This window comes from Cimex lectularius, unplaced genomic scaffold (genome assembly GCF_000648675.2).
Source record: "Cimex lectularius strain Harlan isolate CLEC.00 unplaced genomic scaffold, Clec_2.1 scaffold10, whole genome shotgun sequence".
Lineage (NCBI taxonomy): Eukaryota > Metazoa > Arthropoda > Insecta > Hemiptera > Cimicidae > Cimex > Cimex lectularius.
In genome coordinates this window covers 2,500,086-2,523,679 of record NW_019392665.1, presented here as the reverse complement: position 1 = coordinate 2,523,679, position 23,594 = coordinate 2,500,086, and the positions used below count along the sequence as shown (strand labels likewise).

At 35.0% G+C, this 23,594-nt stretch overlaps 2 protein-coding genes across 2 annotated transcripts; both read right to left on the bottom strand.

Annotated features, from left to right (window-relative positions):
- Positions 1-297: 297 nt before the first annotated feature.
- Positions 298-9,932, bottom strand: LOC112126290 (enoyl-CoA delta isomerase 2, mitochondrial-like). Its single transcript, XM_024225086.1, has 5 exons — positions 9,679-9,932; positions 2,699-2,989; positions 2,547-2,636; positions 2,339-2,479; positions 298-553 (listed from the first exon to the last, which is right to left on the bottom strand). Exons 1-5 carry the CDS (start codon positions 9,769-9,771, stop codon positions 395-397), a joined length of 774 nt encoding a protein of 257 aa, XP_024080854.1. The 5' UTR covers positions 9,772-9,932; the 3' UTR covers positions 298-394.
- On the bottom strand, positions 5,586-7,657 carry LOC106667383 (mpv17-like protein 2). Its single transcript, XM_014395294.2, has 2 exons — positions 6,388-7,657; positions 5,586-6,326 (listed from the first exon to the last, which is right to left on the bottom strand). Exons 1-2 carry the CDS (start codon positions 6,395-6,397, stop codon positions 5,788-5,790), a joined length of 549 nt encoding a protein of 182 aa, XP_014250780.1. The 5' UTR covers positions 6,398-7,657; the 3' UTR covers positions 5,586-5,787.
- Positions 9,933-23,594: the final 13,662 nt, after the last annotated feature.

Genomic DNA, 23,594 nt, shown 5'->3' with positions numbered 1-23,594 from the left:
ATAAAAGACCATACACATGAAAATTATTTATTGGGTCAATTATTCTCAAACCTAAGAGATATTCTCTAGTGCTCCGGTCACTCCCGCCCCCAGCTGAATCATTTCCCCTCGGGGTCAACCCCCAATCCATGTCAATCCCCAAGATGACAACTCGGCGATCAAATTTGCAACATCAAGGACAATCGAGAATAATCAGGGTTTAAATACCATCTGTATTTGACCGACACGAAAAAAAATCCAAGTCCAGCATAGTAAAGGTTTTATTGTAAAAATTAAGGGTGATAATAAATTAGTTAATATACAAAAAATAGTGTTTTAATGAAGAAAAAAAAATATATAATATACCAAAAGTTTGTGATGATGTATATTGTTCTGATATTGTTCTAAAACAAAATCACAACTTGCTTTGTTTTTTGGACATCCTTGTCATCAAAGCATTCATAAAATCTTCAGACTGGAACAGTTCGATCAAGTATTCATTCTCCATGTTGAGGGCAACGTTCAACGCTGGTAAATCGTGGTTTCTGACCAATCTTTTTGTGTATAACAACGACTAAGATCAAAGAAATCAAAATGAAATGTGAAGATAAAAACAATTTTTTTTTGTTATTTCTAAGCATTTTATATTCATAGTTGAAGCATCCTGTGCCATTTTTTTATGTATTTATTTTTTTAAATTCATTTATTTATTTACAACGCACTTTAAATATGAATTAAGCAAAAATGTTGAAAAAATTAGTACATTGTGTGAACACGCGCACAAGATTGGTAAGCATGGTAATGATTTAAATGACAATTTGCATATAAAGGGATAAAACAAACAAACCAAATTTTTTTTAAAGTGTACGTTTAGAACAATTATCACACAGCCTTTCAAGCAGTCTGTATTTTGTATTTAAATTTTCACGTTTGAGCCTCATGTAATTCCATGTGTCGTTTGTCGAGGTACAGACAGAGTTATCGCATGTGGTTCGCAATGGGAATAAAAAGATTACTGAAATATAGACGAGAGTTTTTGTTTCCCAGGATATAAACTGACAGAGCCATGATTTTGTAAATTACATGAAGCTCTGACGATTTATTAATTTATCAGAGATGAATGCTGATGTATCGTTGGCAAAGGTAAATCTGAAAGTGTTAGAGTTAATGGGAATATAAGCCGTGTAAATTGTGTACAGAAGGGGATCAAGTACACCACCTTGTGATACACCGAGAATTGGGTAAATGGTTTTGAATAGTGTGGAAGGTCACTTCTTCTGTCTGTAAGATATGGTTTTGGAATAAGATATTAAGTTTTATTATCACTCTAATCATCTTTTTTTAAATTATTTATACAGCTTTATATTATTTTATCATCAATATTTACCTTTAATGCTAAAATACAAACAATTTAAAAAAATGAATAATGAAAAGAACAATGAAAAAACAAAATTAAAAATTAAAATAAATTTTTCAGAAATAAAATCTGTTCTTAAAATGGCACAGGATGTCAAAACGAACATTTGAACAATTGAATTACTTTTCATTTAAAAAAAAGCCTAGAAATAACAAAACTTAAACAATTCATAAAAAGAAGAAAAAATGAAGGGCAACAAAAATAAAAATCTTGTACTTAACTTTTTTATGAATAGTTTACAAACTGTTTTACAATTAATTAAGATTTTTAGTTGAGATAAAAAAGTCAATGGCACGAGCGGGATTCGAACCCACGATCTTTGGCTTGATACGCCACGACTGTCCAATTAATATCATACAATTAATTAATCTATTCACTAAAGCTCTCTGTGACCATTTCATTTGTCGCCGAGAATCAAATTGATTACACGACATTTGAAAAATGGCAAAAAGGAGGGAAAATTTAAAAAAAGGGGTTGAGATGGGAAGTTGGTGTCCGAGTGGATCGAGGTTACGATAGCTCAAGTGGTAGAGCAGCAGCGTATCAAGCCGAAGATCGTGGGTTCAAATCCCGCTCGTGCCATTGACTTTTTTATCTCAACTAAAAACCTTAATTAATTGTATGATATTAATTGGTCAAGTGGACCACAAAACTAGTGAATTTAAACTGTTTTACTTTTTTAAAAATAAATTGGGATTATTTTAAAGCAGCTCTGCTACCTCTTCAGCAATACCACAATACAATAATTACAATGTTTCGGCGCTTCTAAATTGTAAAAAAATTTGTATTGCTGAAGAGGAAGCCCGGCTGCTTTGAAATATATCCAATTATATAGAAAAGGACAACTGGTTGTAAACTTTTCTTCACAAAAAAATTACAAGATCTTTAAAAAGAAGCAACCTTTGGAACAATAACAAGTAAAAAACAAATTTATGAGCATACCTTAGCTGGGAGTGTAGAATGTACTTTCAATGACTCAAAAATCATGGGAATTTCACTTTTTTTAATTAGTTGAGCTACAAATCCACTGTCCTTTGCTTCTTTCGCTGTAATCTTTTTACTGAAATAAAGCATCTGTGCGGCCTAGGAAAAGAAAAGAAAAAACAGTTTCATAAAAACACAATTTAATTTTTGTCTAAACTGTGCATACCAACGATTTTCCCATAGAGCGAGGTAAAGTGTACGTTGAACATCCCTCTGCACAGATGCCAAGATCAGAGAAAGGCGTGTGAAAAGTAGCCTAAAATATCATCAAAATTCATATTGTTAAAGGAAAATTATCTAAAGTAAAAAATTTATTACATCGTCAACGCAATAAACAAGATCAAACAGTCCAAGCATTGTCACACCGATGCCGACAACGTGACCATTGATCACTGCAACCAGGAGTTTGGGGAAGTGAATCAATGAGTGGAGAAAAGCCCTGACATAGTCGACTTTGTTTCTTGTCAACACCTCCATGTCCTCTTCGCCAAATCCATCCAGGCTGAAGTCGTTTCCACTTGTAAAATAGTCACCAACACCAGTGACGACGACTATAGTAACATCATCCTCTTCTGCTTCTTTAAGTGTATTTCTAATTTTTTTATACATCTGAAATTTGTTTAATTCTCCTATAATTAAGATAATTAAGACTGTTTCTTTAATAATAATAATAATAAAGAACTAAATTTATTGAGCTTTATATATTTTCATTTTTATATTTAAATTTACAAAAGACAATGGACATTAGCCCGTCTGCTAGGTTGATGTTTTTTTTTGTTTTTTGTTTTTTACATCAAATAATTGTACATATATGGTAAATAAAAACAGAAGAAAACGATAGGTATTATAATGAATACAAGTAAAGAAATTAATAATAATTTATCTTTATGTTTTAATTTTCTTAGATGTGTTAGTTGTCATCTGTTTGTGTTGAGCATTGACGACATCTTCCTCTTTAGTTGCAGCATTACCGTAGATTCCGTGTCATTCTGTTTCCATCCTGGTTGACAGATAGTGGTGACAAATTCTCCGAGATCCGTTTTGAGTAATTCATTGAGCTTGCTAATACCATTTTTCTCTATTATAGCTCAATTTTCTTCCAAATCAAATTTATGATCCTCGACAAACATTGAGTTTCTCCATACTGAGACCCTGGCAACTTTATTACATTGCTTTATTTTGTACTTTACAGTGAGAAGTTTGTCCTTTTTTTCAGTAAGATCGCGAGACTGCCCACCTGTGTTCCCTTCAGGGTTTTAGCATTCTAGAATACTTTTTTTACATCAATTTCCATTGGAATTTCTGTAATGATTGGTCTAATTCCTTTTAACAATTTTCCAATTGGATAGACTCTGTATATTAATATATCCTCTCTCACTTTTAATAGACACACAAAACATTTTGACCGTGTGAATCCTTGCCTTCTCCTCTCAAACCATGAAATATGATTTTTTTTTTTTTTGTCTCCTGTGTTAAATATTCTAGTCATTGCGCGATCTTTTTGTTGATGTATTTTTGCTCCTTCAGCTCTGCTTTTATTTCAATATTCTCTTGAATACTCTGGAGATTTGCGCCCATAGCATATCGGTTTTCAGATCGGCCAATCTGGAGTCTAAAATATCCGTAAACACCGATTTAAGATGCTTTAATGAGAGAGCCTATCTGTGCGTCCTCCTCAGTCATATTTAACTCTGAGTTATGCTTTTTATATTGTTGATGTTTTTCCTCTGGTGAGCAGCTTTTTTTACTTTTAGCCGCTGGATTGGGAGAGAAAAAGTCAATAAGTTTCCGACCTTTATCCATAAGTCAACATTGACATCGTCCTCCTGTTTCTTTAAAATGTATGTTAGGATTTTAATTTCTGTAGTCTTAGTAAAACAAAGTAAATTTAAAATAGAAAAGTTTGTATTTCTTAATTATTGCTTTATATAAATGTCATAGATTGAGGGCTGAGAGATGGATATCTTTGAGAGAAATAATCATCATATTTGAAAAAAAAATGTTTATTAACAGCTTAAAACATAAAGGAAGTTATTTAAGCCAAAGCCCCCCTCCAAAATTGGCTTGTTCATAAAAATCTAATAACGGTCTAGCCACTCGTCTTCATTTTTGCAACCAGCAACTGTTGAATTCAAAATCCAACTTCTAATTTTTTCTCTCAATTTTTCTAATTTCTGGAGCTTTTCTTTGAAGGGATTCTTTAACGTCCAAAGAATGCACAAAAAATGTGTTGCTTCAACTTTGACATATCCTCATTCAAACATTCCAATACAGTTAATCCATAATCTTTACAAAATTAATTATTAATTACACAACTAATAAGCTGTATGAAAAATGAAAAACTTTCAAAACATCCATCTCTGAATAAATTAAAACATCACAGAATACTTGGTTTCTTTCAACCGTAATATTCTATCTCACCAGGATCAACTATGGATATTTATTTTATTAATTTATTTTTTTCCATTTATTACAGTAGTGTCATATATAAATTAGTCATAAAATACAAATACAAATATAAAAGTGATATACAAGTCAAAGTGAATTTATGACAGTAAAATTTCATCTACCAAGTAAAAAATTTTTGATACCATGGTGCACAGTTTGGCAATCACTCTAACATTTAATAACATAAATAAAAAATTGTCAAAACCATTGCAGTATCGGCAAGGATAAATTTTCCGGGATTCCATTAGGCAAACTTTGGACAAATTTTATCTGCATAAGGCACAATTTGATGACTATATTTGATTAAATACTATATATATTATGTACTATATATATTACATAATATGAACATATGAAAGCATTCAAATATCATAAATTGAAATCTTATAAGATTTTCTCTGCTGAATTATGCATATTTGGGCATCTCCAGCCAATTCCGCCTTTAGATTCTTTCAAACCGTTAACTTTACAAAGCAACATCAAAGACAAAACTTCAGCAGACAATGAGAGGACTGGTGGAGTAAAAGCAGACACAATTTTTATTAAAAATTCACAGAAAACGAACACTGAATGAGAAAAAAATATTTTCATTGAATATAAAATTTCTAGCATTGTATAAATTCTTTTTTTTTCACATCTTATATGTATTTGTAAAAATTTAAACAATGTTTATAAATCCCAGGTCCGGACGATGATCTCAATAAAGATCGAAATGTTGGCACGATAAGGAAAATGTTTTTCTAAAACCTACATCACACCAGACTGCATCTTAGGATCTCCAAATAATCATTAAAAATTCATTTGGTTTGCATAAAATGTATCCAAATAGAACAAAATGATAAAATAAATTTAGTAAAACTGATATTCAGCTGTCAAATCCCAATATGATTTGAATAGCATAAAACCTCAAAAGAAAGAGCAAAAAATTGTTTTTGTGTAAATTTGTTTTACTAATACAGTTAAAAATCATATTTTATGAATGATGTGAACATAGAGAGCATAAGTGATAGCACATAGTCGAACATCACCCTGTACTTGGGTACTATAAAGTAGAAGTTCATGGCTTGTAAAGGAGGCATAAAAAGGATTTCAGAAAATATAAGCAACGAGGCCTTTTCCTTGACACCGTGCTTTATGTCCTCAAAAGATATTTGTTCCAAGACGTCTAGAGCGACAAACAGAAAAAGTGTGTACAAAGGGGAAAAGACCAACTGGTCTAGCCACACCTTTTTCATAACGCTTTTAAAACTCTGCCCTGGGATCTTCTTCTCGAGGTAGTTAAACCACCAATGGCTGACATAACCGCCAAAAACACCTCCGACGATGACTACCCTGGTTGTTCTATTCTCATCCCACGGTACTTTGTAATGCATGATTTTCTGTTCTGCAAAGTCTCCCAGGGCCGTCAGCGTGACAGATAATCCCAGATTTGTGTACAACAAGTATTTACTAAAGAGGACATTGCTAACTCTCTTTGCTGTACACCACCCCCTTCGACCTGGAAAAATAAAGAACGTGAAGGTGGGGCCTTACTCCCGAAGCATCCGGAGTAGACTTACAAGATGGCATTTATAGTCTGTTCATTTATACGACTAAGCTTTGGAAGTGCTTTCCACAATTTTTATTAGATTCTTTTTCGCATTTTATGTGTTGTTGTTAATGTTGTTTTGATACGTTAGAGAGAAAAAACATGAAGAACATATGTTTTTTCTTTTATTTTTCGAAAAATTAACAATTCAACAGTTTGGTCCTTCATACTAGCAGATGCCCTGGCTTGACTTGAGTAGTATGAAAATTTGAATAATTATTTGCAAAAAAGAAGCTTCTTTATTCTTTAAAAACCAATGTATAATTGACTCTGTGAGAAGCATTCTTCCCACAAATCTAACAACATATTTATACGTTTGTCCCTAATCGTTAAAGCGAAAGATAGTTTAATTAACAAATACAAATAATTCTCTCAGACCGATTGACAAATCACAGCATCTCTAAGGGTATTTTTCCAAACCATTCTTTGCAAGCTGCTTGATAAAATTTCCTTTATTTCACCATTTATCATGCGCAAATACTGAAAAGAAGTAGGCACTTGAATATACTGTAAGAGAATTGTGAGATAGAAACACTATGATTTGGGTGAATGTTATACTCTTCCAGGTGCCTTTTTTTATGTTGGGATATCCATCAACAGTATGTAGACATTTTCTCAATTTCAAAATTTCATCCACACGGCGAGTGGCCAAAGAAGACCTTCCACGAACAACAACCAACTTTGTGCAGCTCTCCATTGAAATTCCTGCCCGCACCATCACTGAGCGATGTTGAAATGGTTGGCTCTGGGAAAAAGTTACAACTCTGTAGCTTTCATGTCGCCTCCTACTCTTTCACGCCCATCTGGAGATGTAAGAGTAAATCTACACTCATCTGTAAAAACTACAGCAGGCCAATCATCCAAAGATCAATGGATGTGTTCTCGAGCAAATGGGAGCCATGCAACTCTATGGGTTCTGGTCAATTCTGGTCGTCTTATGGAGTGAAAAGCCATCAGTCCGTAGAGTGTATCAGGAAACGATGGATATGTTATTATTCGTATTTTGAGGTTATCCCATAAATGTTCGATGGTGGTTCAAGCCTGGAGAACGGGCTGGCCAGGCTAAGACGATGTTATGCTGTTGAAGGTCGGTTTATGCTATGCGAACGACATGTAGACAGCCATTATCGTGCATTAGAGTAGGATTGTAGCTGGTTTCATCAAGGATAGGCAACGCATGATGTTCCAAAATTTCATCCCCATTGCGAGTGGCCGTCAAAGACCCTCGACAAACAACAACCAACTCTGTGCGACTCTCCATTGAAATTCCCGCCCACACCATCAGTGAGCTACGTTGAAAAGGTCGGCTCTGGGAAAAATTACAAGACTCCTACCTTTCTTTTCGCTTTCACACTCTTTCATGCCCATCTGGAGATCGTAGAGCAAATCTACACTCATCTGTAAAAACTACAGCAGGCCAATTATCCAAAGACCAATGGATGTGTTCTCAAGCAAATGGGAGCCATGCAACTCTATGGGATCTGGTCAATTCTGGTCGTCTTACAGGGTGAAAAGCCATCAGTCCGTAGAGTGTATCGATGGATATGTTATTATTCGTATTTTGAGGTTATCCTATAAATGTTCAATGGTGGTTCAAGCCTGGAGAACGGGCTGGTCAGGCTAAGATGTTATGCTGTTGAAGGTAGGTTTATGCTATGCAAGCAACATGTAGACAGCCATTATCTTGCATTAGACTAGGATTGTAGCTGGTTTCATCGAGGATAGGCAACGCATGACGTTCCAAAATTTCATCCCCATTGCGAGTGGCCGTCAAAGACCCTCGACAAACAACAACCAACTCTGTGCGACTCTCCATTGAAATTCCCGCACCATCAGTGAGCTACGTTGAAAAGGTCGGCTCTGGGAAAAATTACAACACTCCTACCTTTCTTTTCGCTTTCACACTCTTTCATGCCCATCTGGAGATCGTAGAGCAAATCTACACTCATCTGTAGAAACTACAGCAGACCAATCGTCCAAAGACCCAAGGCTGTGTTCTCGAGAAATGGGAGCTGTGCAACTCGGTGTTTTCTGGTCCTCATACGACAAGCTATCGTCCATACTGATTTAATCTTCTTCGAGCAGTGCATTCAGAAATTTGGACACCTTGAACTTCCTGGAGTGATGAATCGCTTGCCCAACAGTGAGGTGCCGGTTTCTTGGTCATCCTGTGGTTCTGTTACCCTAGGACATCCAGAACGGGGCTTCTATGGTACGATGCAGTTTTGTAGAGAACGGTGTCCCGCAGAGTTTTGTAGAGAACTCCGATGGCTGTAGATATCTGATGGAACGCCCATCACCAATCAGTGTCATGCACAACATCCTCAGCACTGATTGACTTTTTTAAGTTTAAAAATCGAAATTAAGAAAACAATGATGAAAACTAAACAGTTTATTGCTTCAGTATTCAAATGAGACTGTAAAGTAAATATTGAAACATCCTTTATCCTGTTTTGGATTAAGGATTAAGTGTGTTTACCTCTAATTGATATTCCCAATTTGAAACATAGCATAAACAAATATTTATTCGTAAAAACAATGAGACAAATTAGGCAGAATTTTCTTTTATCGGAAAAATGAAAAAAAAATCAATTGGGTGGAATTTCCCGTGTACTAGAATATTTTTATTGACTTATTTATTTATTGAACTCATGTACTTTCATGTAATATGTGTTTAATACCTTCATTATCAGAAAAAAAAATAAAAGCGAGACGCCTCAGGTGGATTGGCCATGTAGAAAGAATGCCAAAGGACAGGACTATAAAGAAAGTTTAGCTGGGTAAGACAGGCGGTAGATGCTGCGAGGAAGACCAAGAGAGAGACGGTTTGACGACATTGAGGATGACCTCAGAAATATCCAAATTGGAAGATAGAGGAGATGCACGGAGGAAAAAATAGACTGGGCCAGCATTGTAGTGGAGACCAAGGCCCTTCAAAACATGAGTATCAGTTTTAATGTTCTGCATAATGTCTAGGGATTCTGCTTTATGTTTAATGTATATATTTAAGATAAAATGCTTCTTATATTTAATGCAGACTAGGTGAAAAAGGTGTAATAATGCTCTGGAGATAACTGCAATAAAATCATATAGTACATAGCCAATCTGTCTGTTAATTTTACTTATTGTATGTTCTTGTTCAAGTTTATGTCAAAACATAATACACACGATTTCCATGTTTGTTAAATTTGCAATTATTCTGGATTGTCGTACGTTGGGTTGGGTCAGTTGGGAAGTGCGAACACTCAAGTTACCAAGTTACCTGGAGGTTGATTGCATTTCTCTTGTGTGGCCTGTTCAGTTTGATGATGAGCAATTTGCTCTCTTTTGTCACCTCGAGCTCATTTTCAGCCATTGCGGATTCCACGATATTAAATTAATTAGATTAATTATTGTATTTTACATTGGTGAAATCCGTACGAGTGGGGAAAAGGGAAATAAACACGCAAAAAAATACTTGAGATAACGCTGTTGCTGTTGGCACTTGGCCGTTTCCAACGTCCCATGACGTTTCCAAGCTTATCACGATAATTATTTGGAATGATTGGGCAAATTCTTTAAATAAATTACTTATAAGTTTAAAAAAAAACCATAAATCAATTTTACAAGGTTATTTCTCTTTAAAAAGAAATATGACAAAATTTAATGATTACATTTTTTTATCATTATTATAATATTTTGTCCTTACCTCTAAAACTACTGTTTAGTTCAAAAAGTAAAATACAATTTATTTTAAAATAAATACAAATTTTAGTTTGTATCATTAGTTTTGACTAGTGACAAGCGTTTTTGACTAAATTTATCTGCTTGTTCAACTGTTTCCCTGTCTGTAATGGCCATGTAAGCTAATTTTTGTTGTTTAATTGATTTTTGTTTTTGAATGTGTGCATTTGCTAAACAAAAATTTGAATTTGTCCAAAAATAATCGATTACATAAATTTTCATTGTTTTAATAACTTTTTTTTTAAAGGGGCATCTGGCAGCTTGGTCATTTCAGCCCTGAGTGCATGATAAATATTGCAACACACATTCACACTTACATACATTGCATTTATTCTATTTGGCGGATGGAGTACTGAGTATGCACGCAATAACAAACAAGGGGTCGATGGGATTCTAAATATTCTGCCATTGACTCAAGTCACACAGCTCGAGGGGCAATGGGGATGCTATTCCACCATCAGCCTCTCCCAATTCACTCTAATAAATACACTCACTCATACAAAACATATCTTAACGGCTATATGCAATAAAAAAATTCCCAATTCTCCTAAAAAGCGGAACAGAGGACCCTGAAACTTGCTACCATGTCGAGAACCATTCTCAAATCCAGTGGCATGCCTACACGCTCTCTGTATGGAGCCAAGGCATGACACACCTCTATTATGTGGGACACATCGAGCAACTTTTCTCTGCATAACGGGCACCTGAACAGGCATTTATATTATTAGCTTTGGTGGACTTCTTTTATTATTTAATTGTTCTTTTCATTGCATTTTTAATTATTATTATTTTATATTTATTTATTTTTCTTTTCTTTTTTTTTAATTTATGTCATATATTAAGGTTGATGGGGTCAAGTCCCAAGGAAGGATGACTAGTTCCACAGTTGTGTAAGCAATTCTTGCTTCTCTTTTTCTTTTTTCTTTTGCAGGCCGAGTTAGGGATGTGCATGGGCTGTGATCCCCCTCAAGGCTGGGATTGCCCATGCAATCTTCAGTTCCCCCTGCACCCTTCCACCATGTCACCCCAGCCTGAGGACAGGACCTGTGGTAGTGACTTTGTTTTTAAGAGTCATACCTTTTCATTACCCAAAATTCAGGATATCAGGTTGTTTACCCAGGTTTTGGAGATTTTGGATGCGTTCACTGATTAAATCAACTTGATTTTTTGACCTGTGGAACATATCTTTATATAGCGTGCTTTTGTTTGACACTATTTGCCTATTTGTTGTTGCACTTTTTGCATGGTGATCTTTTCCAGGAACAGGGCTGTTTAGAGGATTGCTTGTTGTTGGGGCATCTTTAGCAAAACTACCCACTCACCCTTGTGATTTTTATTTCTAAAGTTTTAATTAATCTTTTAGAACTAATTTTTGCAGGCAGTTCAAAGATATAACTGCTCCAAAATGAATTTATTCTTATTCTATTAATTTTAATTAAATTAACCGATATATTCTTGTCAGTTGGATAAAACAAAATAGAAAATACAAACCAAAAACAATCATTATTTCTCATTTTTAATAATGGATTTACTTAAGAATAGTATACATGAAGATTAATCATTTTGTAAATAAACACCTTTTCTCCTCTTTTCTCCATTTTAATCCAGTTGTATTCTCTTTAACCTAGTGGATCGATGGAACGACATCATTTTGAACCAAAAGGTCGCCGCCAAGTGGATATCTCAGAGACAGTGCAGTTCCAAAGGGAAGTGCAATGAAACAAAATTATGGAATTAGAACCTTTCACTTTGTTATTTTTAAAAATCTCTAAATTAAATTTTCCTTCAGTAAAAAAATATAATTTCTAATAAATTTTAATGCAATTTATAATGAAATCAAATAAAAATTCTAGGGAAAATACACACTACAAAATTAGCAATATCCCTATTCATTTTTGAGCAGTTTATAATGGTATAGACGGGCACGTATAAGTTTTTGTCGTGAAGCTTTTGTGCAAGTCTATCTGTACATATGACAAGTTTAGAAAAATGGTTTGCTAATTGCATACTGCATAGGTTCCCTTTTAGTGACCAATTTTAAATCCTTGAATAAAGATAATATTTTTCATGTTAACTTTTTAAATAATTTTGTTCTTAAAAAGATTTCTAAATTTATAATTCCACTTTTGGTGCAAATTTTTAATTTAGCTTATTCACTTGGTCAATATCCATCTGCTTTTAAAAAATCCCTAGTAATACCATTTTTAAATCTGGTTCAAAATTAGGGGTTAATAACTATAGGCCTATCTCATTAACGTTATCCATATCCAAAATTCTAGAAAAAAAAAAACAATTAAAAAACTCCCGATTTAATGCAGAAAGACTGTGATTAGGCTTCTCCATAGTGGAGTGAATATCTCCTATTTGTAAGGTAAAATTAATGTGTGTGGTCCATGGAGTTATCAAGGTGAGGCTTCAGTTTTATTAATATGCTCTGTAGTAATGAAAATCAATGTGTGAAGGTAATTTATTAGATCCATTATGTTTAGTGGTGTGATGACCAAATCACTTCTTTCAATTAATTACTCTTGGTTGAGGTGAAAAAGTTAGTTTCACGAGTGGGATTCGATCCCAAGACCTTCGGCTCAACACGCTGCTGCTCTAACCACTTGAGCTATCGTGACTTCGATCTTCTCAGACACTAACTCCCCATCTGAACCTACAAACTTTCAAAATTTTCCCTATTTTTTGCCATTTTCATAATTTGCCTAAAAACCTAAAAACATTAGTGATGAGATCTGATTTGTTGCTGCTCTAACCACGATGAGGAGTTGGTGTCCGAGTGGATCGAAGTCACGATAGCTCAAGTGGTTAGAGCAGTGGCGTATTGAGCTGAAGGTTGTGGGTTCGAATCCCGCTCGTGACACTAACTTTTTCATTTCAACCAAGACCTTACATAAAAATAATATTTAATTGAAATTTATTATTATTATTATTATTAATTTTTAAGGGTGTTTTAACGGCTAAGGTCATTTCATGTCCTAACATCCCAAACCTTCTATCTTAGTTTAGCTATATCCCTTCTGAGTGCTATAAAGCTCTGACTCCAAACTTTCACTCATAAACTAATTTATCCTATTGCCATCCAAGTTTTAATTTATCCTTTTAAAATTCTTAATTTGGAAGGCCAAATGTATGCAAAAATCACATTTTAAATTACATATACAATTTATTTCTGTTTTTTTTTTTTTTAATATTATTAATTCTTCTGTATATGTGGCAGGTAAATGTAAACTTTTGTCTATCTGTGTACAGAGTCGAAGAATGTACTATAATTCCATTTAGTGGCGATAAATCTGTGTAAATAAAATATCCTGGAATTGATTTGATGTCGGTTAAAATTGAAAAAATAAAAAAAAATAAGCGGGAACGAGGGAGTTGGAAACAGGCCGTCACGTGGCGCTCCTACGTTAGACAAGTCAAGTCGGCCATATTCTGATCGTGATCGGACCAAGTCGAATCGGCCAGTCGCTCCAGGTTCTGTCGTGGTGTCGGATCCTTGAATTTTCCGCCGTGGAAAATCAGAAATAATATGTTTTCCAGGTCCCCTCCTGTTTGAAAGGAAAATCGCCTTTCGACCGAAGTGTGACGGTACCGTCGAGAAGCGGAGTGTGTGTCTGGTGTGCCCGTTTCGAGTGATATACTTTGTGTTTTTTATTATGTCAAAGAAAGGAGTGCATCCCTTCCTGCCCGTTTAGGTATGTTTTTTTACAATATAGTTTCTAATTTATTATTTATATAATGTATTTTTTGTCAAGAAAAATCATAAATGCTTGAGTAAATTTGTTTTAAAGCGTGTGTTATAAATGAATAAAAAGAAGGATTGTTAGAAAACGTCGGGTTGGAAGTTGTACAGGAAGGATTTGGTACGGGCGGCCCGAGATGTGGTACGGGTTCGACGAGTTGTCAGGAATTGTGCGCATTTCCTAGGGGCCGCGTCACTGATAAGGAGGCACGGATCGTCCCGGCGACTTAGTGGAAACGCGTCCGTAACGGGGACATCGCCTGGAATATTCGATCCCATTGGAAAAACTAACGTCCCCCGGGGGGTCCGCCGCGTTTCGCAAGGTTGACGGCTTACGGATCGCTCCTGTCGACACACTCTTTTTCGAAGCCGTCATCCGCGTGAAAGGAGAGCCCGTTTGGCAATCATTGCCAAGGTCGGGCCGATTTCCGATCCATTTTTACACACTTGACTTTATGTCAATTATAAAAAAGTCTCCCGCGTCTGAGAAAAACCACCCCTGGACGGACTTTACGTTTGGGAACGGGCGTGGGTGTTTGGCCAAGTGCCGTGACGTTCAGGGTCTGTCACGTTAACAGCACCATTACAAGAAATAACGCACTCGTTTTGACCGGAGGTGATATATTTTTACGGGAAAGCTGAAAGACTGCCAGTCGGATCAAGTTATCAGGCGACGAAACGTAATTCCGTAAAGCCTGCTCATCCTAAAATACATACATTATTACAAATTGGCTTTAGATATATCAGTAGGATTCTATGAATCTTTGTTAATATTTTCCCTAAATAATAAAGAAGCATTACGTCGTGGTCGTTTCCAATTAAGCGTTTGGGTTGTCAAACGCCTTATGCTCTCAACATCATCAGCGTTGATTGTGTGTTTGGTTTGGTCGGATACTCGGTCAAGAAGTCAATTAAGGGATCCAATGGAAAATACCGTAAAATTTCCCCTTGATGTCACATAGAATGATGAAACTTGTCTGTTTCCTAAATTTTTGGTCTCTCTAGTCTGACATAGTGCTGTCAGATATTCGGTCAGGAAGTCAGTTGAGAGAACCATTGGAAAATATCGTAAAACTTACCCCTTGATGTTCACAAAATGATGAGCCTTGAATGTTTACTAAATTTTTGGTATGCCTAGTTTAACATAGTGCAGTACCGTAGTCGTTTCGCCATCATCAGAAGTAATTCTGTTTTGGGTTCTGCCAGACAATCGGTCAGGAAGTCAATTAAGGGACTGAATGGAAAATATCATAAAATTTCTGGAAAATATCGTAAAATTTCCCCTTGATGTCCACAAAATGATGAGTCTTGAATGTTTCCTACATTTTTGGTATCCCTAGTCTGACATAGTGCTGTCAGATATTCGGTCAGGAAGTCAATTGAGGGAACCAATGGGAAATATCGTAAAACTTACCGCTTGCTGTCACAGAATGATGAACCCTGGCTGTTTCCTAAATTTTTGGTATGCTTAGTTTGACATAGTGCTGTATCGCAGTCGTTTCGCCATCATCAGTATGATTCTGTGTTGAGTTTTTCAGATATTCGGTCAGAAAGTCAAATGGGGGACTGGAAAGAAATATGTTTCTTCATGTCTGCAGTGTGACGAACGTGTAACTTAGTCATTTCCGATTAATTTTGTACTAACTGTTTTTCCTAGTTTAGGATTTTCGCCATCATCAGTGATGATTCTGTTTTGGGTTTTGTCAGATATTCGGTTCGAAAGTCAATTGAGGGAACGAATGGAAAATATAAAATTTCCCCTTGATGTCCACAGAATGATTAGCCTTGAATGTTTCCTAAATTTTTGGTATGCCTAGTCTGACATAATGCTGTCAGATATTCGGTCAGGAAGTCAATTGAGGGAACCAATGGAAAATATTGTAAAACTTACACCTTGCTGTCCACAGAATGATGAACCTTGGCTGTTTCTTAAATTTTTGGTATGCCTAGTTTGACATAGTGCTGTACCGTAGTCGTTTCGCCAACATCAGTGTGATTCTGTGTTGAGTTTCTCAGATATTCGGTCAGAAAGTCAAATGGGGGAAGAAATATATGTTTCTTCATGTCTTCAGTGTGACGAACGTGTAATTTAGTCATTTCCGATTAATTTTGTACTACCTCGTCAAACTGTTTTGCCTAGTTTTTAGGATTTTCGCCATCATCAGTGGTGATTCTGTTTTGGGTTTTGTCAGATGTTCTGTCAGGAAGTGAAATGGGGGAATGGTAAGAAAGATGAGATTCTTCATGTCCCCAGGGTGATGAGCCTAAGTGGCACCTAGCTAAGTGGCTTCTTATTAATTTTGGTTTCCCATAGTGATGTACCGTAATTTCAGCTTTTCTCCAACATTAGTGGAGCAGTAGCTGAACCAAGTCTGACAGTGTCACTTAAATCTTGCTGAGCTAGGTTTTTTAATCTTTCTCTTTGAGCAAACTGTTATAACTTTGTCCATCGTGGGGGTGTACCCATTTGTTCTTTAATTATACTCTGTGGTGTAATTAATTTTTGTCCTGCGGCAACCTGGCTAAGCAATTAGTGCTACTATCGGTATAAAGTCAGTACGTGCCTCCAGTCCGCTATATTTTAGTAGCCCTTATGCTAGTGGCAGTGTCTGATTTACATGAGAAATAATTTTTTTTTAACAAATTAAATATACCTTTTTGTTTTACCAAGGTCTTGGCATGTGGTTAGTACAGTTTACAATGATTTTCCATCGCGTACTTTTTTATCTCTCTAAGTTTGGACACAATTGTCCGTCTACTATAGCAATTTTATAATGTCGTTTTTAAACTTCTAAGGATGGATATTTAATTAATATCATTGAGTTAAGATTCAAATGTTACAGTTGTGTACGAGCTTAATCATTTGCCAGCAGTTTTCCTCTTCCCTGATCACCCTGGCCCTCGCAATTTCCTCTTTTTTCCTTTTTCTTGGCCAGTTATCGTCATCGGAAATTGTCCGCTTTTTCCCCCCTACCGATTGGGACGAGTTCATTTAAGGGGAAATGGCACAAATAAGCCAATAACGGGGAAAATCGAGGGAGAAAAGACGCAGAATCAGTTCTGATACAGTTGTCGGTAATCACTGAACTGTCGGCAATCTATTTGATATGGACTTGACAACCTTGGAATGACAATCGATATGATTTTATGAAAGGCAAGTGTATGCAAATATTTGATGAGGGTAAATATGCCACGGCAGTTTTATTGATATGAGTTCGACAGTGTCCCTCACGACTTATTACGTTGCAAGCTTGAAAATACGACATATGAAAAAAAACTATTTACCTTATTAGGTCTTTTCTCTCTGTGCGAATGCAAGCTGTAGATTTAACTCAATTTTGATTTTAAGGTCAATTTGGGATTACCCCAAGGGTCAGTTTTTGGTTGTACTTTTTACCAATGCCTTCTGTATAACAATAGATAACGATACACATTTGACATCCTTTGCAGATGATCCGCTAATAAAAGCTTTTGGGTAAATGTAAATAAGGCAAAAATAATATCCCTCAGTTTATCTTCTTTAAATTAAATAATAATCCTGATACTTCCCGCGAATGAAATACCCAATAAGTGACCCTATGCCGTTACAGCATGACTGACCAACACCTCAACAATCCTGATAAGTGTGTAGAGATTAGTGACCGTTAATCGATAGTTATCCTGATAAGTTAAACTTACTGGAGGTACATATTAACCCTTTCTTAATTTGGGAAGCATTCTGGTGATCTGTTTCGCAAATGAAATAAAAAATATCTATATGCCGAGGATTTTAAAAAAGCGGATAAACAAAGATGCACTTACTTTATACCACGCGTTCGTATTTAGCATGCGAGCTCACCTGAAATGTTATTAATATTAAGTATTTTTTGATCAGCAAAGATCTCCAAGCATTATAGCTGAGTAGAGAAAGTTTTATTAGAATCTAATTCTAATAAAACTAATTCAATTAATTATTCTTTTTATCTAAGGTCTTGGTTGAGATGAAAAAGTTAGTGTCTCAAGCGGGATTCGAACCCACGACCTTCGCCTGGTGCCTGGTGGCTGGTAGCCGAAGGTCGTGCTCAACCAAGACCTTAGATGAAAAGAATAATTAATTGAAATAATTAACTTATAACATAATCGGATTAGAATCTATGTTTTAACATTGGCTCACAGCAGTTACAATATCCTTTAAACTTGAAGACAAAGAGAGCGAGAACAGGCGGACCCAACTTCCATATTAGGGAGTTAAATTTATTTTCACAATTCGAGAGCAGTTGAAACCATAATTTTGTATTATTATATCATAATTTATCTAATTGTATAGTTTGCTTTATTTTTTCAATTCGACAGATAGTTATCGACAATAGTCCCTTTCAAATTATATCATCAAATCAAAAAATAATAATAAATTTTAAATTTATTTCTAGCTTTTCTTTTCGTTGGATATGGGTGAGAATCTGGATTATAAAGTCAAAAGAATAAATTACCAAATAAAAAGTTGTAAAAGCTTACGAAGTCTTTATAATGCAAATAATAAGTTAATTAGACAGTTTCACAGCAATTTAGAGGAAGAATTTGTTTTTTAATGTACGTCTTGACTCAAGCAGTTAGGATTTTCATATTGTCGACATTATTTTCTTTGAAGTTGAAGTCAAACAACGAGGACAAACGGACCCAACTTCAAACGAAATAGATTTTCGTCAATTTCACAGCATTTAATAGCAGGATTTTTTGTAGTTGTACATGCTGGCCCAGAACTGTTAGGAACTTCAAATTTAGGACATTGATTTCTTAAAACATGATGTCAAACAACGATAAGAAGCGGACCCTACTTTCAAAAAATAGCTTTTTTTTTAATTCCGGAGAGGTGAGGAGCAGGGTTTCTCTCTCATGGTAATCCTGGCTCGCAGTTGGTATCTTGAAATTGTAGGTGTCTTGAAAAGTGTTCTGTAGGATTCATGTCAGGAATGCCGGCCAGTTTTGTTTTGGTAATCCATATATCCTCCAGTAGTAGAGAACCAGGTATCGGATGTCTAGAGACTAGGCTGTTATCACGTTTTCTGATGACCGTTTTACAGCTCGCTGTTACATTCAGGTCCGTTTGGAGTTGACAACCTATCAAGGAAGCCGTTAATTGACGGTTCCGTAGTGCGGTAATAGCAATAAAACTATAGTCCCTAGCCTTCATCCATCGCGGTCGACCACTACCTTCTCTCCGATCGAGACTTCCGGTGGCCCTAAAACCGCTGTTCATGGAAGGTACACCCAGGACTTGGGCTATAACGAACTTCTCTTCGTTGGCTCTTATGGTCGATAAACAAATAAATACAAATTTCCGGTTTTTGTCTTTGAGTGTATATACAGGGTGTTCGTCTACTCGTGTTACAAACTTTGCCAGTAGATTCTACATTCAAAATGGAACCAAAAAGTCCTAATTAACTATGGTCCGAATCTCAGCAGTTTCGGAGTTATTCCACTTTTTCTGATTTCTTAAGATTTCACGACCTTGCTTCAAATAAATGTTTATAACTCCAAAACTAAAAGTTTTTGGACAAATCCGTTGATACCTTTGAAAACTACGTCAAATTTCCAATAAGATATGATCAATATTAAACTTGTAAACGTTGGTGAAATAAGGGTTTTAGTAGCGAGAACTTGGAAAAAAATTTTTTTTTTCAAGGTTGAAAAACATTATGGTGATTTTAATCCACTATTTCTAAACCTAGAGACAAGCAAATTTCAGGAAACGTACTCCATTTCATATCCTTTTTAGTGATGCAATTGCTTTTTTAATTACTTTTTTCAAAGATGAAGAAATTGATGAAGGAAAAGAAAAACCGTGGTCGAAGGATTGGTAAGGTGGAACGATTGATAATAATAAAAAATAAAAAACTTAAGGAAATTTTGAATAAATTTATTAAAAGTTTTTAATTTTGATAATTTTAATCTGTCACCGTTTTTTCCTTTCCTTCATCAATTTCTTCATCTTTGGAAAAAGTTAATTAAAAAGCAATTGCATCACTAAAAAGGATATTAAATGGAGTAGGTTTTCTGACATTTGCTGGTATGATAAGCCATATTTTTTTAAATTAATTTAAGACAGACTTTTTATATAGATAAAACTGTAAAAAAAGTATACTTGAGGAAGTTATTCAAGCATATCTAATAATAAGCCGGATAAGTCTTACCCCATAATTACAGGATCCTATCTGTCCTGGAGGATCTTGCCAATGCACTTTGAATTTCCTGGAAACGGTATTCGTTGCCGAATAAAAATAGGTTTTTATTTATTTATTTTTTTTACACAAACGCCAATTTGTTTTCAAATTGTGAGGAGATGAGACATCGTGCAATATAAAATATTAATTTTTATTGTGAGACTCCATCGACAGGAGATTATATTTTAGAAGGGTAAAATATTTCGCGAGAAAAATTTCTATTATATAAACAGATGTAGTTCCAGGCTCAAGGAGGATATATCACGTGGAAATTTTACCAGGGGGATTTAAAAAAAAAAATTATCGACGACGTAAACAGTCTGTGAAAAGTTGCCTTTTTCTTCCTTAAGAGATTGAAGGGTTTGTTAAAATCCTGGCACGATTTGCGATTTGATCAGAAAAGAACTCGGGAACTCATCTCGTCATTGACAGAAAAATGCTTCAAGAGATCCAAACCCTTTGCATAATTAGCGTTAACATTAAAACTAAATTTCAACGCATCAAATCAACCCCAAAACGAAGTAAAGTTAATTTCAAAAAACCAAAACAAAAACGTAAATGTAGAATACATAAAAATCAAAATGTGATTCAGAAGTTGGGAATAAGTAAAAAAATATGTTAAGGTAAAATATAAACCACGACAGGAATTGCACATTACAAATAAAAACAGGCAAAAATTCGAAAATTTAAGCAAATTTAAATTAAAAGATGACATTTCAATGCCACCAGAGAATAGTGTAGATTTAAAAATGTAGGTAAGATATAATTAGGGATGGTGTCAATCAATCTTCCTTAGTCGTATAACTTTGTCAATCGCTACACTACAAACAAAAACACTACAAATAAAAACCAGCAAAAAAACGAGAATTTAAGCCAATTTAATGTTAAAAAATGACATTTCAATGTCAGCTGAGTATAGTATAGATTTAAAAATGTAGGTAAGATATAATTAGGGATGGTGTCAATCTTCCTTATTGCTAAAACTCTGTCAGTCTCTACACTGCAAACAAAAAAACACTACAAATAAAAACCAGCAAAATACGAGAATTTAAGCCAATTTAAAGTACAAAAGGACATTTAAATGCTACCAGAGAATAGCATAGATTTAAAAATGTAGGTAAGATATAATTAGGGATGGTGTCAATCTTCCTTATTGCTAAAACTCTGTCAGTCTTTACACTACAATCAAAAAACACTAAAAATAAAAACAAGCATAAATATGAGAATTTAAGCCAATTTAAAGTTAAAAAATGACATTTCAATGTCAACAGAGTATAGAATAGATTTAAAAATGTAGGTAAGATACAATTAGGGATGGTGTCAATCTTCCTTCGTCCTATAACGCTGTCAGTCCTCTACACTGCAAATAAAAACAAGGAAAAACACGAGAATTAAGTAAAAAAAAAAAAAAAACAAAAAAAAAACATTTCAATGTCAACAGAGCATAGCATAGATTTTATAATGTAGGTAAGATATAGTTAGGGATGGTGTCAATCAATCTTCCTTAGTCCACACCTCTGTCAGTCTCTACGCTACAAATAAAAACAAGGAAAAACACGAGAATTAAGCAAATAAAAAAAAAATAAAAAAACATTTCAGTGTCAACTGGGAATAGTGTAGATTTAAAAATGTAGGTAAGATATAGTTAGGGATTGTGTCAATCTTCCTTAGTCCTATAACTATCAGTCTCTTTCCTGTAATGAGTAAAATTCTCAAGAAATTCTTATTAAAACGCCAATGCCTTATCATTGAATCCCAAAAAACTTTTCCTAGTGATTAGTTTGGACTTAGGTACATCCCACGATACATCGATGTCATCGCGTTCTGGACAAGATTTCATTCCTCATTGAGCAGAAGCAGTGTTCCGAGTGTGTTCCTTGAAATTGCTGAAGTCTTGCGGTTTGACACCCTGAAGCCGAAGGACATCCTACTCCGTACCTACCATTTTATCCTAAAAGTCTGACCGTTACTTCAGAATTAGGAATACTCTGTGTCATTGTCTTGATGAAAAATTCGGTTGTTAAAAAAATGAAAACGGAAAAAGTAAGACACATTTTATATATCAATATTAATTTTAATTATTAAATACTTAGCAATTGATATTTTTTCCTTAATGTCGAGACAACTTTTATAGGGAATGGGTTGTGTTGTTATTGTAGAATATTAAATACAAGAAAATGGAATTCTCAAAACAAGGAAAACTTGTACAAATGTTGTAATAGCATTAAAAAAAGATACAGACAGAGACATAGAGAGAAGAAAGGATGTCCAAGGTCGCAACCAATATAATCTAGGATAGAATTGTTAAAATGTCCGAATTGTTTTTCCTTCTTTATAGCTGACCTCTCGGACTATAGGGACGATCATCCTTACGGCATATGGAACGAAGGAGTCCTTTTTTGGTATGTTGTTTTTTTACCTGGTTAAAAATAAATAAAAACTTGAAACCCTATGTTTGTTTATGATGGGGATTTGAAAATACCTAAATCGGCTCGGTTTCCTTGTCAAAAAGATTGATGGTCATTTATTTGTTTGACAGTCTGCGTTTTCTTCTTGCTACGAATAATCCGGATCACGGTTGATGATTCAAAAACAATTTCGTTAGTTACTGACAAGCTTTCGACCTATTTTTAGGGTTAAACAATCTTAAATATGTCTACAAATTGATATAATTAAGTTTTTAATAGATGGTTATCAAAGATATATGAAATCATCATTAACAACTTGGTTATGTATTTGTAATGTTATGTAATATTTGTAAAAATATTTAATATTGTTTTGCCCTGATGATGTCTTTAAAATAGGTCGAAAGCTTGGCAGTAACAAATTAAGTTGTCTCGGTGCCCGCAACAGTTTAGGCGTTACATGGCGATTCATCACTAGAAGGAAAAAATCTCGGGTTCGAATCCAGCGGTTCACGTTCATGACATTTTGCTTGTCCATGTTTTAAATTGTAATACGTCTACTAGGGGGGCGTCGGTGGCCGCAAGGTTTAGTCTTTGACAAGGCGCTCATCACTGTAAGTTAAAGGTCCCAGGTTCGAATCCAGCGGCCCTTCAGCCCTGCATTCGAACCTGGCATAATTACAAAGGTGCTTTTTTTCAAAAACACCATCACTCTGAGGGTTTATATGACCTCTGCTGTTGTGAACCCTCGTAAAAAAAAAAAAAAAAAAAAAAAAAAATCTACTAGGTGACCTCGTTGGCCGAGTGGTCGGCTCGTGCCAAGCTGCCAGTTCTGGGCTCGAATCCCGACAGAGCCCATGGTTTTTTAATTGATAATTGTATGAAAAATGTATTGTAAAGAAGACAACCAAACCTGTACCGCCATGGTGCTGGCACACCGAAGTTCGAAAAACCCATCGAAGTGTTCATATGGAATTATGGACAAGATAAATTTGGTTAGCGTGAGCGGTGAACCATGAAAAATAGATGATTTTAGTGATCGGTTTTGATCCGATCTTTAAAAAAGAATGGTTTTTCCTATTGTACGAAGGCGCGATTTCAGGCG